This window comes from Chiloscyllium punctatum, chromosome 2 (assembly GCF_047496795.1).
Source record: "Chiloscyllium punctatum isolate Juve2018m chromosome 2, sChiPun1.3, whole genome shotgun sequence".
NCBI classification, from domain to species: domain Eukaryota; kingdom Metazoa; phylum Chordata; class Chondrichthyes; order Orectolobiformes; family Hemiscylliidae; genus Chiloscyllium; species Chiloscyllium punctatum.
In genome coordinates this window covers 12,421,016-12,436,059 of record NC_092740.1, presented here as the reverse complement: position 1 = coordinate 12,436,059, position 15,044 = coordinate 12,421,016, and the positions used below count along the sequence as shown (strand labels likewise).

Genomic DNA, 15,044 nt, shown 5'->3' with positions numbered 1-15,044 from the left:
ACAAAATTATGAGGGGCATGGATAGGATAAATAGACAAAGTCTTTTCCCTGGGGTTGGGGAGTCCAGAACTAGAGGGCATAGGTTTAAGGTGAGAGGGGAAAGATATAAAAGAGACCTAAGGGGCATTTATTTCACACAGAGTGTGGTACGTGTATGGAATGAGCTGCCAGAGGATGTGGTGGAGGCTGGTACAATTGCAACATTTGAGAGGCATTTGGATCGGTATATGAATAGGAAAGGTTTGGAGGGATATGGGCCGGGTGCTGGCAGGTGAGACTAGATTGGGTTGGGTTATCTGGTCAGCATGGACGGGTTGGACCGAAGGGTCTGTTTCCATGCTGTACATCTCTATGACTCTATGACTCTATGGAGCATACAAGATCCATTGGGAGATGTGGGGAGATTGTTTCCCCTTGTGGGAGAGTGTAGGACCAAAGGGAATAATCCCAGAATCAGGCATTGCACATTTCAGACAGAGATGAGGAGGAATTTCTTCTCTCAGAGGGGAGTGAATCTATCACAGAGGGCTGTCAAGGCTGGGCCATTGAGTGGATTCAACACTGAGAGAGACAGAAGGGAATCAAGAGTTATGGGAGAAAATGGGAAAGGCAGACAGATATCCCTTCATATACACTGATGGTCAGAAAGCGCTGGAGAATGCTATACACCAGAGGCAGAGATGTGAGTGAGACATTTGATAGGAAATAGGTTTGGGAGGTTTTCTATCATGGTAGCATGATACCGTAGGTACAGATCTTGATCACTGAGGAGTCCAGACAAAGACTCCTTCATCCTGCTGCCATACCAGGAGGCATTTAATTGGCCAATGAGGGCTTCTGGCTAGCAGGGTGGGAGGGGAGGGGTCAGGGAGAGTTAAAATAGGATTGAAAGGGAGGGAGTGGGGGTGAGGCATCAAGAGTTCAGGGGATCAGTGGTTGTGGAGAAATGGAGAGTCAGAGGTTTGAGGTCTAGAAGTGAGAGATTGAGGGTCAGAGCATTGATGGAAGGTGTTGAGGTTCCGCAGACCAGAGGGTGCCTGAAGAATGGTGAATAGAAGGTTGCAAGGTGTTCAGGGTAGGAGGTGAGAGGTCACTTGTGCTGCCTCCTAGTGGAGATGGGGATTGGGAGCTGTACATGGCCTTTCTCCCCACCCCCCACCCCATCACTCCTGCCTCAGTGATCTAGAGGCACTGAGGTCGAATGGTCACCTTCCCAACCAGGAGCTCAGGCCCAACTGTGCTCTCTGAGCAAAGGCCAAAGGTCAAACAACCACTGTCATGTTCAAAGTGACCCTGCGCACAGTCCCCAGCGAAGCCGACCCCTTCCCAGAGATTCGGCACATAATGGCACTGACCGTTGAGAAAAACATGGTGAAAATGTAGACAGAGGCCTCCAGGAGATACTCGCTGCGAATCGCTATGGCGACAGGCGGGACAAACATCAGGTTGCTGAGGCACAGCAGGAGGGTGGAGAGGAGCTGAAAGCTGTACGAATAAGCCTCCAGGTTATCAGTACAACCCCAGCCATTCCAACCTGTAACAGGACACACCAGTCAGAGTGACAGAGACCACTCAGCCTCTCCAGTTAATGCTGGCCCTTTCCAGACAGTATCCAATCAGTCACCCTTCCCGCTCTGAACCCACAGCCCTGCAAATTTATGTTCATTTCGTATTAAGTTGACACAGTTTGTCTTTGAAAAGGTGAGGATTTGTTCTCCTCTCAGCCCCATGGGAGAGACTGGGTTTTCAATCACTGCTCATCTCTGGGTAAAAGAATTTCCACTTGTCTCTGCTCTGCAATCTTTGCCAATGATCAGAATCAAGATGGCCAGCTGCTTGTGGTCTGGGTGTTACCGAACCCCAGGACAGGGCCCTTTCCCCCAGCCCCTTACACCCCAGCTCTGGGACCGGATCAGTGCCCTCTCAGTGACAATGTCATTCAGATTGGAGTTGCTAGCCACGACTGATCAGCAGTGAGCCGTAAATAACCTCCAGGGCCTCTGCCTCCCAGTAAAACCCCACTGCCAGCCTGTCCAGGACTTCAGGGTCTTATCTCCTTCCTGATCATTACTGGATATTGGCATCACTGGCGTCACGAATACGTATTGCCCATCCATAATTGCCCAGAGGGTATTTAAGTATCAACCGCATTACTTTGGGTCTGGAGTCACGTGTAGGCCAGACTGGGTGTCAGATTTCCTTGCCTGAAGGACATTGGTGAACCAGATGTGACTGACAGTGGTTACACAGTCACCATTCGGTCAGATCTTTACTAAATTCAAATGTCACCATCTGCTATTGTGGGAATTGAACTCATGTCCCCAGAACATTCACCTGCAGGTCTGGATTACTAGTCCAGGGACATTACCACTGTGTTGGACAAGGTTCAATGAGAGACAGCATGGGGCTCTCACTAGTTCTCCTGCTAGCAGGCTAAACCATCTCAACCCTCTGCTATGACCTGTGACAGACCCTCACACGGTTCTTGCCCAATCTTACTGCTGTTAAAACTGAATACATCTCAAACATTCCCCAGTTCTGATGAAGGGTGTTAACTCTGTTTTTCTCTCTCTCTCCATATTTGCTACTGGAGTGTTTCATTCTGTAATGTTATTGGAGGTTTCCTGCTGTACAGTGGTTTGTACTGTGACCCTCCTTCCTGGTTGAAGGTCTCTCACACACACACACATACACACAGACAACACAATCTCACACACACAGTCTCTCTCACATACACACACTCACACACTCTTCCACTCACACGCATGCACACACACATACTCAGACTCACACCGACATATACATAAAGACACACACAGACACACACAGACACACAATCTCACTCACACACACTCTCTCACACAAACACACACACACACTCTCTCACACAAACATACTCAGACACACACGCTCTTTCTCTCACACACACATACACACAAATAGGCGCACACACGCACTCACACACGCAAAAACACACACACAAACAGACACACACACACACACAAACATGCACACAAACCCCCGTACTGGAACTGGCTACAGCTTACCTGCTTTACATTCACAGGCAGCATACAGGTAATTGTTGGTGCGTAGCAGTTTGCACTGTCCATACGTGCCACACTCATTTATACACGGAGTCAGATATGTTCTCAGATACACCTCTGCTGTCACATTGGTGCACTCTTCATACCTGCCAAAACCACAGATCATTCCAGTTACAAAGATTCTCGGTTTGGCTGCTTTGGGGCACGACCTGCTCAGTATCCACAGCTCTGTTACAAGCCCACACTGGATGGGCTGAAGAGCCTTCTTGTGTGCTCTAATATTCTATGATTCTACAAGGACCTCAATAAGGGAGATCTGAAGGTGGTGGACACTGACCCTGATGACTGGGGGACAGTCAGTGACGGCTGGGCCTTCTGGAAGGGGACTGGGTGGAAGGTCATTGGAAGTGGTGAGTGAAAGGGGCCCAGAGAAAACTGAGGCCAGAAGATCCTACACCTTCTCAGCCCAGGGTCTGCCTCTGCAGCAACTGAAGCAGGGACTGCCCCCTCAGACTGTAGCTCCTGGGTCACACCAGATGACGGTTAACGCAGTGACGTTCAAATCCCATGAGTGAATCAATTAAACCGAACATCACAGAAACAGATCATCGGACCATCCGCACCTTGATGCTTGTGGGAGCTTCCTGTGCCCAAACTTGGCTAACAGAGGTTACATTTCTGTGGGTGTAATGCTGTCTGAGACACCCTGTGCTCTCAGCTCACTGCTCTCAGCGAATGAGTGAGTGATTACTGCTAAAAGTGCCTCACAGTTTACTGAGCAATCTCACTCTGCGACAGAGTAATTCTGGTTGAGCCTTTCAGTGAGACAGTGAGCTCACATTCTCTCTGCGTCCCTTTTATTTTGTTCCTTGTAAATCAGAGTCTGATCCAGATTAAACTGCTTGGGTTTAGCCAGGATCTCTCCGATAAACAGGTTTCCAATTACTTTCAAATCAAATTGTATTTAATAAAAACCCCAGACGTCAATCTCTGTTTATTCGGTCTTATGTGCTGTCATTAGCGAGATTTGGATGAATACAAATCAAATTCTCATATCTGGGAGACAAATAGTCTCTCTCGGTGATAAACCAGGCCAAGACAATGAGGAGAGAAAAAAAAAACAGGAAGAGCTGAAAATAGCCAGCTGGTCTGAGAGCAATAGAATCATTTTGATTCAAACATTAATTCTTTTCATTTATTCACCAAAGTGGGCATCGCTAGCTAGGTCAGTATTTATTATCCATCCCTAATTGCCCAGAGAGTAATTAAGAGTCAGCCACATTGTTGTAGATTTGGAGTCACATGTAGGCCACACCAGGTAAAGATGGCAGATTTCCTTCCCCGAAGGGCATTACTGAACTAGATGGGTTTTATCAATAAATACAGGGACTTTCCACGGATGCATTTGAGGGGGTCGAGACATGCCTGTAATGGAGACAGGAATAGAGTATTCCAATGTTAGATTCAATGGAAAAGATGGGACAGGAACTTAGAATCATGGAATCCCTACACTGTGGAAGCAGTCAGTTCAGCCCATAAAGTCCACACTGAGCCTCCGAAGACCATTCTACTCAGACATACCCTGCTACCCTATCCCTGTAACCTTGCATTTCCCATGGCAAGTCTGCACATCCCTGTACACTACAGACAATTTAGCATCCAACTGACCTGCACATCTTTGGACTGTGGGAGGAAACCGGAGAACCCGGAGGAAATCCCCACAGATACAGGGAAAATGTGCAAATTCCACACAGACAGACTCCCAAGGCTGGAAGTGAACCCGAGTCACTGGTGCTGTGAGGCAGCAGTGCTAACCACTGAGCCACCGTGCTGCCCCTAAACTTGAGTAGAGCATAGACGTCAGCATGGGCTGGTTGGGCCAAATGGCCTGTTTCCATACTGTATGTCTGATAATCCTATGGATTCCAAAAGTGAGTGGGCTGGTGTGGGGTGAGAAAGGCTTAAAACCTAACTCGTGATGCTAACTTTACTCAGTGAATGGCAAGAGTGTGAAATTCACTGACACAGCGAGTAATCAAGGAGAGTACAGAAGATACGAAAGTATAAAAGCTGGTTAAACACAGGAGGGAGAAAGAAACAGGTGGAGAACAATAGGGTAGTTATGGGAGGGGATTTTAACTTTCCAAACCTCGACTGGGACTGCCATAGTGTTAAAGGTTTAGATGGAGAGGAATTTCTTAAGTGCGTACAAGACAATTTTCTGATTCAGTATGTGGATGTACCTACTGGAGAAGGTGCAAAACTTGACCTACTCTTGGGAAATAAGGCAGGGCAGGTGACTGAGGTGTCAGTGGGGGAGCACTTTGGGGCCAGCAACCATAATTCTATTTGTTTTAAAATAGTGATGGAAAAGGATAGACCAGATCTAAAAGTTGAAGTTCTAAATTGGAGAAAGGCCAATTTTGATGGTATTAGGCAAGAATTTTCAAAAGCTGATTGGAGGCAGATGTTCGCAGGTAAAGGGACGGCTGGAAAATGGGAAGCCTACAGAAATGAGATAACAAGAATCCAGAGAAAGTATATTCCTGTCAGGGTGAAAGGGAAGGCTGGTAGGTATAGGGAATGCTGGATGACTAAAGAAATTGAGGGTTTGGTTAAGAAAAAGAAGGAAGCATATGTCAGGTATAGACAGGATAGATCAAGTGAATCCTTAGAAGAGTATAAAGGAAGTAGGAGTACACTGAAGAGGGAAATCAGGAGGGCAAAACGGGGACATGAGATAGCTTTGGCAAATAGAATTAAGGAGAATCCAAAGGGCTTTTATAAATATATTAAGGACAAAAGGGTAACTAGGGAGAGAATCGGGCCCCTCAAAGATCAGCAAGGCGCCTTTTTGTGGAGCCACAGAAAATGGGGGAGATACTAAATGAATATTTTGCATCAGTATTTACTGTGGAAAAGGATATGGAAGATATAGACTGTAGGGAAATAGATGGTGACATCTTGCAAAATGTCCAGATGACAGAGGAGGAAGTGCTGGATGTCTTGAAACGGTTAAAGGTGGATAAGTCCCCAGGACCTGATCAGGTGTACCCGAGAACTCTGTGGGAAGCTAGAGAAGTGATTGCTGGGCCTCTTGCTGAGATATTTGTATCATCGATAATCACAGGTGAGGTGCCGGAAGACTGGAGGTTGGCTAACGTGGTGCCACTGTTTAAGAAGGGCGGTAAAGACAAGCCAGGGAACTATAGACTGGTGAGCCTGACCTCGGTGGTGGGCAAGTTGTTGGAGGGAATCCTGAGGGACAGGATGTACATATATTTGGAAAGGCAAAGACTGATTCGGGATAGTCGACATGACCTTGTGCGTGGGAAATCATGTCTCACAAACTTGATTGAGTTTTTTGAAGAAGTAACAAAGAAGATTGATGAGGGCAGAACAGTAGATGTGATCTATATGGATTTCAGTAAGGCGTTCGACAAGGTTCCCCATGGGAGACTGATTTAGCAAGGTTAGATCTCATGGAATACAGGGAGAACTAGCCATTTGGATACAGAACTGGCTCAAAGGTAGAAGACTGAGGGTGGTGGTGGAGGGTTGTTTTTCAGACTGGAGGCCTGTGACCAGTGGAGTGCCACAAGGATCGGTGCTGGGTCCTCTACTTTTTGTCATTTACATAAATGATTTGGATGCGAGCATAAGAGGTACAGTTAGTAAGTTTGCAGATGACACCAAAATTGGAGGTGTAGTGGACAGCGAAGAGGGTTACCTCAGATTACAACGGGATCTGGACCAGATGGGCCAATGGGCTGAGAAGTGGCAGATGGAGTTTAATTCAGATAAATGCAAGGTGCTGCATTTTGGGAAAGCAAATCTTAGCAGGACTTATACACTTAATGGTAAGGTGCTAGGGAGTGTTGCTGAACAAAGAGACCTTGGAGTGCAGGTTCATAGCTCCTTGAAAGTGGAGTCACAGGTAGATAGGATAGTGAAGAAGGCGTTTGGTATGCTTTCCTTTATTGGTCAGAGTATTGAGTACAGGAGTTGGGAGGTCATGTTGCGGCTGTACAGGACATTGGTTAAGCCACTGTTGGAATACTGCGTGCAATTCTGGGCTCCTTCCTATCGGAAAGATGTTGTGAAACTTGAAAGGGTTCAGAAAAGATTTGCAAGGATGTTGCCAGGGTTGGAGGATCTGAGCTACAGGGAGAGGCTGAACAGGCTGTGTCTGTTTTCCCTGGAGCGTCAGAGGCTGAGGGGTGACCTTATAGAGGTTTACAAAATTATGAGGAGCATGGATAGGATAAATAGACAAAGTCTTTTCCCTGGGGTTGGGGAGTCCAGAACTAGAGGGCATAGGTTTAGGGTGAGAGGGGAAAGATATAAAAGAGACCTGGGGGGCAACTTTTTCACGCAGAGGGTAGTACGTGTATGGAATGAGCTGCCAGAGGATGTGGTGGAGGCTGGTACAATTGCAACATTTAAGAGGCATTTGGATGGGTATAGGAATAGGAAGGGTTTGGAGGGATCTGGGCTGGGTGCTGGCAGGTGGGACTAGATTGGATTGGGATATCTGGTTGGCATGGACGGGTTGGACCGAAGGGTCTGTTTCCATGCTGTACATCTCTATGACTCTACGAGATGTTGATACGGTGAGAATGAAGAGGAGTTTCATGTGGAACTCAAAGACCAGTATTGTTCGGTTAGACTGAATGAGGAAATGTGGAATGAGGAAATGAGTGAAATAATCCAGAGAGGCCGAATGGCCTACTCCTGCTTCCTATGATCACTTGTGTGTTTCTGTGCTGTAAACTTTAATGTGATTGAGAGAAATCATATCTTGAGTCCTCATGGCCTTGCCCCATGACATCTCTAAATCGAATTATTTACCTGCATTCAGTGAACAATGTCCCATTTAAATGCGGAAGCTTACCCATAGTCAGTTGAGCAGAGGGAACGTAGACTGATGTACCAATTTCCTGTCTGAGGGTAAGGGATACGCAGCCGCGTAATATTTGAGGTAGAGTTGACCAACAAGAGAAACCCCACGGAAGTTTCTGGAACAGGAGATAAGACAGGAATGTCTCAGTTCTGAGTGAGTTGAATAATCGTTTCTTCTCTGTCAGCGGATGCTCAGTATTTGTATCTCCTTGCCCACACTCCAAGAAGTTTCCTCAGGGAAAGGTGGGAGAGGCAGGCGGCTCTTGGGCTTGTGACCCAGGCGGCTAAGGACAATTGCCATTGAGTCATAGGGTATTACAGCGCTGATTGAGATCCTTTGGCCCATTGTGTCTATGCTGGCCATCAAACATCCAATTATTCAAATCCCATTTTCCAGCACTTGACCCGCACATGGACCAGCACATGAAATGGTCTGTCAAATGTCTCACAGAACCTCTACAGTGTGGAAGCAGGCCATCCAGCCCTTCAAGTCAACACCAATCCTCTGGGGAGCATCCCATCCAGACCCACCACCTCTGTCCTGACACTGTAACTCTGCATTTCCCATGGCCAATCCACTAAACCTGCACATCTTTGGATTGTGGGAGGAAACTGGAGCACCCAGAGGAAACCCACTCAGGCACGAGGAGAATGAGCAAACTCTACACCAACAGTCTCCTGGGGTGGAATTGAACCCAGGTGCCAGGAGCTGTGAGGCAGCAGTGCTAATCACTGAGCCACAGTGCCACCCTTGCTTGTTAAATAACTTGAGGATTCCTGCCTCTGCCACTCTTTCAGTCAGCCTGTTCCAGATTCCCACCACCCCCAAGCCTCTCAAATCCCCTTACCTTCAAATAGAAGTGTAGAAACTAGGAGCAGGAGGAGGCCATTCAGCCCATTGAACCTGCTCTGTCATTCAATAGGATCATGGCTGACCCTTTACATCAATGCCATATTCTCAATAGCTCCCCATATCTCTTTAAAATCTATAAACATTTACCTCGCGCAGTTTTGTCCCTGTTTACCTGATTCACAGCGGATTGAGGTGTTGTCTGATGATACTAAAGGCATCCCGTGATTCAAGCAGCCAATCACTGTCACGTTCTCTCCTTTCACTGAGGACTATATTGAAAGGAAAGAGTGAGGGAAAAGGTTAGAGAGTTCATTACTAAAATAAAGATACTTCATTCCCCACTCCAATTTTGATGATGTGCTTGAGCTTGACTGGGTCAAACCATCTTCACCGTAGCTTTCATTGTCCCGAATTTCCCTCTCAATCCATCCCTACCCACGGCCTCCAAACTTCAGCTCTGTGCATCCTACCTCTACCTCCCCCATCAACACACCTCACAATCTTTCTGTCCTTAGACAGGCTCAAAAATATTAGATACAAACAAATAAATCTTTCGGGATTTCTGATGGAACCTGAAACATTAACTCTCTGTTTCTCTCCACAGCTTTTTCCTGACCTATTAAGATTTACCAGCTACTTTTGCACTTATCTCCAGCATCCACAGTAATTTTCTTTTGAGCTAAGGTAGACCACTTTCAATTGCGTTCTCCAAATCATTTACAAATAATGTCACTCATTTAAAGCCTCAGCATAATTCCTTGTGTGGAATCAGGAGGTTCCCTTCCAAGTCAGGAAGCGATAGAGTTTGGTGAGAAGAAAGAGGAGAGTTGATAGTTTTTTTTTTAAAAAGTACATTTCTCGAGAGGGTGTAAGAACAGAAGCCAGTAGATAAAAACGCACAAATTGTTGAGGGTTGAAGGACAGATCGAGAAAGCAGTTAATAAGGCCAAGTGGCCTACACTTTCTGTGTTTCTATATATGTCCGAAGTCACATGGCACCAGGTTATAGTCCAACAGGTATATCTGAAATGATATATACAGACGACCTCGATTATCTGAACATCGATTGTCCAAATTTTGATTATCCAAACAAGATCGCAAGATGCTTGGCTAAACTGTCATTATTTGGAGATACCAGTGTTGGACTGGGGTGGACTAAGTTAAAAATCACACAACACCAGGTTATAGTCCAACAGGTTTATTTGGAAACACTAGCTTTCGGAGCGCTGCTCCTTCATCCAGTGGCTAAACTGTGTTGTCCGGCATTTGACTATCCGAACATTCGATTATCCAAACAAAATACCCGCCCATGTCATTCAGATAATCAAAGTTCCTCTGTATATGAATAGGAAGGGTTTAGAGGGATACGGACGAAGTGCTGGCAAATGGGCTGAAATTAATTTAGGATATCTGGTCGGCATGGGTGTTTTGGACCGAAGGGTCTGTTTCTGTGCTGTACACTATCTATGACTAAGCTTTCAGACCAGTGAACCTCAGAACTGTAGCTGGATCTCTGGATGAACAGCTAATTCCACTTGGCCCTCACAGCTCTGCTGTTTCAACCTGTTCAGGCATGATATAACATCCAGAGCAGGTGGGACTTGAACCTGGACCTCTTGTCCCAGAGATACGGACACTACCACTGCACTACAATAGTCTAAAAGGAACAGTGTCACCTTTCTAAGTTGGAATGGTGTTTGGTTAGGAAGTGAACCCAGAGTCAGGAAGCACAGGAAGGCTGACAAAGAAATCCCAATCTCCCTGACCTGAAAAGCTGTCGAGGCCAGGGGGAGTGGGGGTGTCAATTAAAAAGCATCAGAAATGTGATTAGATTACTTACAGTGTGGAATCAGGCCCTTTGGCCCAACAAGTCCACACTGACCCACTGAAGCACAACCCACCCAGACCCATTCCCCTACACCTAACACTACAGGCAATTTAGCATGCACAGTTTTGGATTGTGGGAGGAAACCCACGCAGAACATGCAAACTCCAAGGTGGGAATTGAACCCAGGTCTCTGGCGCTGTGAGGCAGCAGTGCTAACCACTGTGCCACAGTGCCACCCACGTGATGGCTAGATTTATTGTGAATATGACAATGAAAGGTTATGGAATTAAGGTGGATCAAAAGGGTTAAGATACTGGTCAGCCTTGACCTGATAGAGTGGTGAAACAAATTAGAGGGGCTGAAAGGTCTCTTCTATCCATTATATGCCTAAAGAACTATGCCGGGACACACCAAGAGGTGTGGATCACATACAAAGTCTACAAAGTGTTTTATCAATTGGTACAATTGGATCTCTTTACTGTAACCTCTTCATCAGCGTGTGGTTTGATTAAGGGAGCTAGTTCCATTAACATCCTTGTTTCTTGCAGTTAGATCTTTTGGAGTGTGGCTGAATTGTTGTCACATGTTGTTATTAATCCTGTACAGCTTGCAGCTCAGAGGATGAAGCCAATGGTTCTGGCAGCAGTCCACTTCCTCAAATAAGCACAGCTATCCCTCAGGCTATTTCAGTCCAACATTAATCCACACAACATGTTCACGTAAAGCTACAACGCAGACTTCAAGCTAAACTTATCATCACAGGCCCGAGGTAATAAATTAATTAGAGCCATCCCAGATCAGTCTGTAATGGACTAGCTGAACGTTTAGTCTACTCGCTGTTTATTTTACATGAATTGAACGAGGAACAGTCTGCAGCCTGCATTCCCACCAATAGGAATTCAGCTCAGCAATCCCGACTCCAAAATGTCCCACAAACAGCAGGAGGCCATTCATCCCTACCAGCCTGTACTATCATGCAATTAAATCATGGTCTGCTACAATGACAGCACTGACCTTATAAACATCGAACACATTGAGAGCTAAATATCAAAATTACACCCAGATCCCAAACCACCCAGAAACTATGTTTGGTACAATCCATTTGGGTTCCTAAAATTGTTTCCCACTGTTAATCAGGCTACAGGTGTCACACTTTAAACTAAAAGGCAGTAAAATTGAAAAATGGGTTATTTTCTACTGACTCTGCTGTTCATTTTCCTCAACAAACAGTAATTAACTCTGATTGACCTGATCCACAAGCAATGTTTGACACTCTTTAATTAAAGACAAGGTCAGATTCTGAAACTGGTAACACATTGACGCTCAATTCCAATGTCAGAGAAGCTCAATGAATGGATATACAGACATGAGAGAGATAGAGAGCAATAGTGTGACAGAAAGACAAGAGAACATGAGATTGGGCTAGAGAGAGAAATAGAAAACAGAGAGGGAGAAATGTATTAGAGAGAGAGAAAAAAAAACAAAGGAGAGAGAGAGAGAGACAGGAGGATAAAGAGAGGGATACACATGTGTGCCCAGTGAAGGTGCGTCCTATTCATAATTTCAGACATATGGAGTGAGGGGTGAGGTCAATTAAAAAGTACTGGAGATGAAAGTTGCCAAGTAGACTCACTAACTTTCAGGGCATTTAAATGGTCACTGGGTAGACATATGGATGAAAATGGAATAGTGTAGGTCAGATGGGCTTTAGCTTGGTTCCATAGCTCGGCGCAACATCAACGGCCGAAGGGCTTGTACTGTTATGTTCTATGTTCTATGTTCAATGAGATGGATAGATGTTTTGTGAGTAACAGAATGAAGGGTTATAGAACCGAGATTCTGATCAACCATGACCTGGCAGAATGGTGGAATAGGTTAGAAGGTTGAATAGATAAAAACAATGACTGCAGATGCTGGAAACCAGATTCTGGATTAGTGGATGCTGCCTGAACTGCTGTGCTCTTCCAGCACCACTAATCCAGAATCCTACAAGGTTGAATAGCCTCCTCTAGCCATTGAATGTTTAAAGAATTAACTCGGGATATACCAAGAGATGTTGATATGACACAATATGTACAAAGTGTTTTATCAATTGGTATGGAAGTTTCTGGAACTTTTGCTTATTTCTTCAAACTTTTGGAAACAAGCCAAGGGTCAGGCCACCTCTCATACACATGAAGTTGCTCAAATAGCTCAAACTTCTTGGAGGCTCCTATTTGAATCTCCCTGGGTGTAATCCTTCCTGCACTTGAAGGGACATGTCCAGGTATGACCTCCCTCATGAATGGACATGTCCAAGTGGGACATCCGTCATGAATGGACTTGTCCAGGTAGGACCTCCCTCATGAATAGACATTTCCAAACAGAGCCTCTTGGTGGAACTCATATCTGGCATGGGTCATGGTGGTCTCAAAAACAGAACCATGTCTCCAAGTTTACAATGTAACAATTCAGAGAGCAGTAGAAAGCTAGTTACATGGTGTAAGGGGGCCATCATCTATCTCCACCATAATGGGATGGCTTTGACCTTTAAACCATTCTGGGTGGACTTTGGCCAATCAAGTGGCCAATAACAGGCTACAACAGTGCTGAGGGTCTGGGAGACCTGGGCCTTCTGGAAGTAAAAACACTTCATAATATTGGCTGCAACCCAAGGCAGTAAGAGACTTTATAAACATGGAGGTAGACCCATCAGAAGAAAGCCCGGATCCGGATACACATGACTCCAAACCCACAGGAACGCAGATGGCTACTAACTGCCCTCTGAGAAGATTGAGCAAACCACTCGGTTATATTCATGGTAGGCACAGCACCACCACCACCTTCTCGAGGGAAAATAGCGGTGGGCACTAAATGCAGGTTTTACGAACAAGGACCCATTCCTGCTCCTTTGTCTAATGTTCCTACTTTGGGCTGGTGGCCCGGACTGATTACAAGGAAAACTTACGGTGTTCAGTTTGAGCTCCATGTTCAGGACACCTCCGCTGTCCAGAACTGGAACCAGATTGATCACAAACACAGCCGGCCTGTCTGGAGGCACAGAGATGTTCGGGCCAAAGAAGATGTAGAAATGGACAGAGAAAGTATCCAGCTCATTCCTGAGGGTGGGGCGGATAGGCCAGCATTGGTGTCCCCCAGAAACTGTGTCCCGCTGACCAGGGCCCTCCTGGGATGGCCACTCTGCTGAGCTTCTCTCTGAATCGTTCAGCCCCGGGGGAGCGAGTCCCGTGACAATCAGGGTATCGAGAATGGACGGGCCACCAGGCGAACCGAACGACTGAGGCATGTTGAGCTTTGGGGTGACCAACGCAGACACGCTCCTGGAAATGGCCGGCTTGGAGCAATCTGGAAGGAAAAGAGCAAGTATTTTGTATTATCACAGCATTTACAGGGCCGGGGGTGGGTGAGGAGTGGGGAATGGGGATGGGGATGTCAGTGGGGCAAGGGGAGGTGTTTGGGGGAAGGTTGTGGGATGTGGGTGGGGGGGAGTGTGGGAGAGGGTGTGTGGGTGAAGGTGGGGATGTGGGTGGGGATGTGGGTGGGGGAGGGTGTGTGGGTGAGGGAGGGAATGTGGGTGGGGTGGGTATGTGGGTGTGGGTGGGTGAGAGGGTGTGTGTGTGGGTGGGTATGCGGGTGAGGGTGGGGATGTGGGTGGGGAGGGTGTGTGAGTGAGGGTGGGGATGTGGGATAGTGTGTGAGTGAGGGTGGGTATGTGGGTGTGGGTGGGTGAGAGGGTGAGGGTGAGGATGTGGGTGGTGGAGGGTGTGTGTGAGGGTGGGGATGTGGGTCGGGGGGTGTGGGTGAGGGTGGGGACGTGGATGGGTGTGTGAGTGACAGTGGGGATGTGGGTGGGGGAGAGTGTGGGAGTGAGGGTGTGGATATGGGTGGGGGTGATGTGTGGGTGTGGGTGAGGGTTGGGATGTGGGTGTGGGAGGGTGTGTGGGTGTGGGAGGATGTGTGAGTGAGGGTGGGGATTTGGGTGGTGGAGGGTGAGTAGGTGAGGGTGGGGATGTGGGTGGGGGTGGGGGTGTGGGTGAGGGTGGGGATGTGGGTGGGGGAGGCTGTGTGAGTGAGGGTGGGGATGTGGGTGGGGGTGGGTGTGTGAGTGAGGGTGGGGATGTGAGTGGGGGTGGGTGTGTGGGTGTGGGAGGGTGTGTGTGAGGGTGGGGATTTGGGTTGGGGAGGGTGTGGATGTGAGGGTGTGGATGGGTTTGGAAGGGTGTGTGGATGGGTGTGTGGGTGTGGGAGGATGTGTGAGTGAGGGTGGACTTTTGTGTGGGGGAGGGTATGTGGGTGAGAGTGGGGATGTGGGTGGGTCTGTGAGTGACCATGGGGATGTGGGTAGGGATGGGTGTGTGGATGTGGGAGAGTGTGTGAGTGAGGGTGGGGATGTGGGTGGGGGAGGGAGTGGGGGTGA

At 47.2% G+C, this 15,044-nt stretch overlaps 1 protein-coding gene across 1 annotated transcript in view; it reads right to left on the bottom strand.

The window, feature by feature from the left end:
• tmem8b (transmembrane protein 8B) overlaps window positions 1-15,044 on the bottom strand; it is a 130,988-nt gene that overhangs the window by 11,866 nt on the left and 104,078 nt on the right. The window contains exons 6-10 of the mRNA XM_072593570.1: window positions 13,575-13,972; window positions 8,972-9,068; window positions 7,939-8,062; window positions 3,048-3,190; window positions 1,356-1,534 (exon numbers count right to left, since the gene is read on the bottom strand). Coding sequence (XP_072449671.1) covers window positions 1,356-1,534; window positions 3,048-3,190; window positions 7,939-8,062; window positions 8,972-9,068; window positions 13,575-13,972 — 941 coding nt within the window. The remainder of the gene's footprint in view (window positions 1-1,355; window positions 1,535-3,047; window positions 3,191-7,938; window positions 8,063-8,971; window positions 9,069-13,574; window positions 13,973-15,044) is intronic.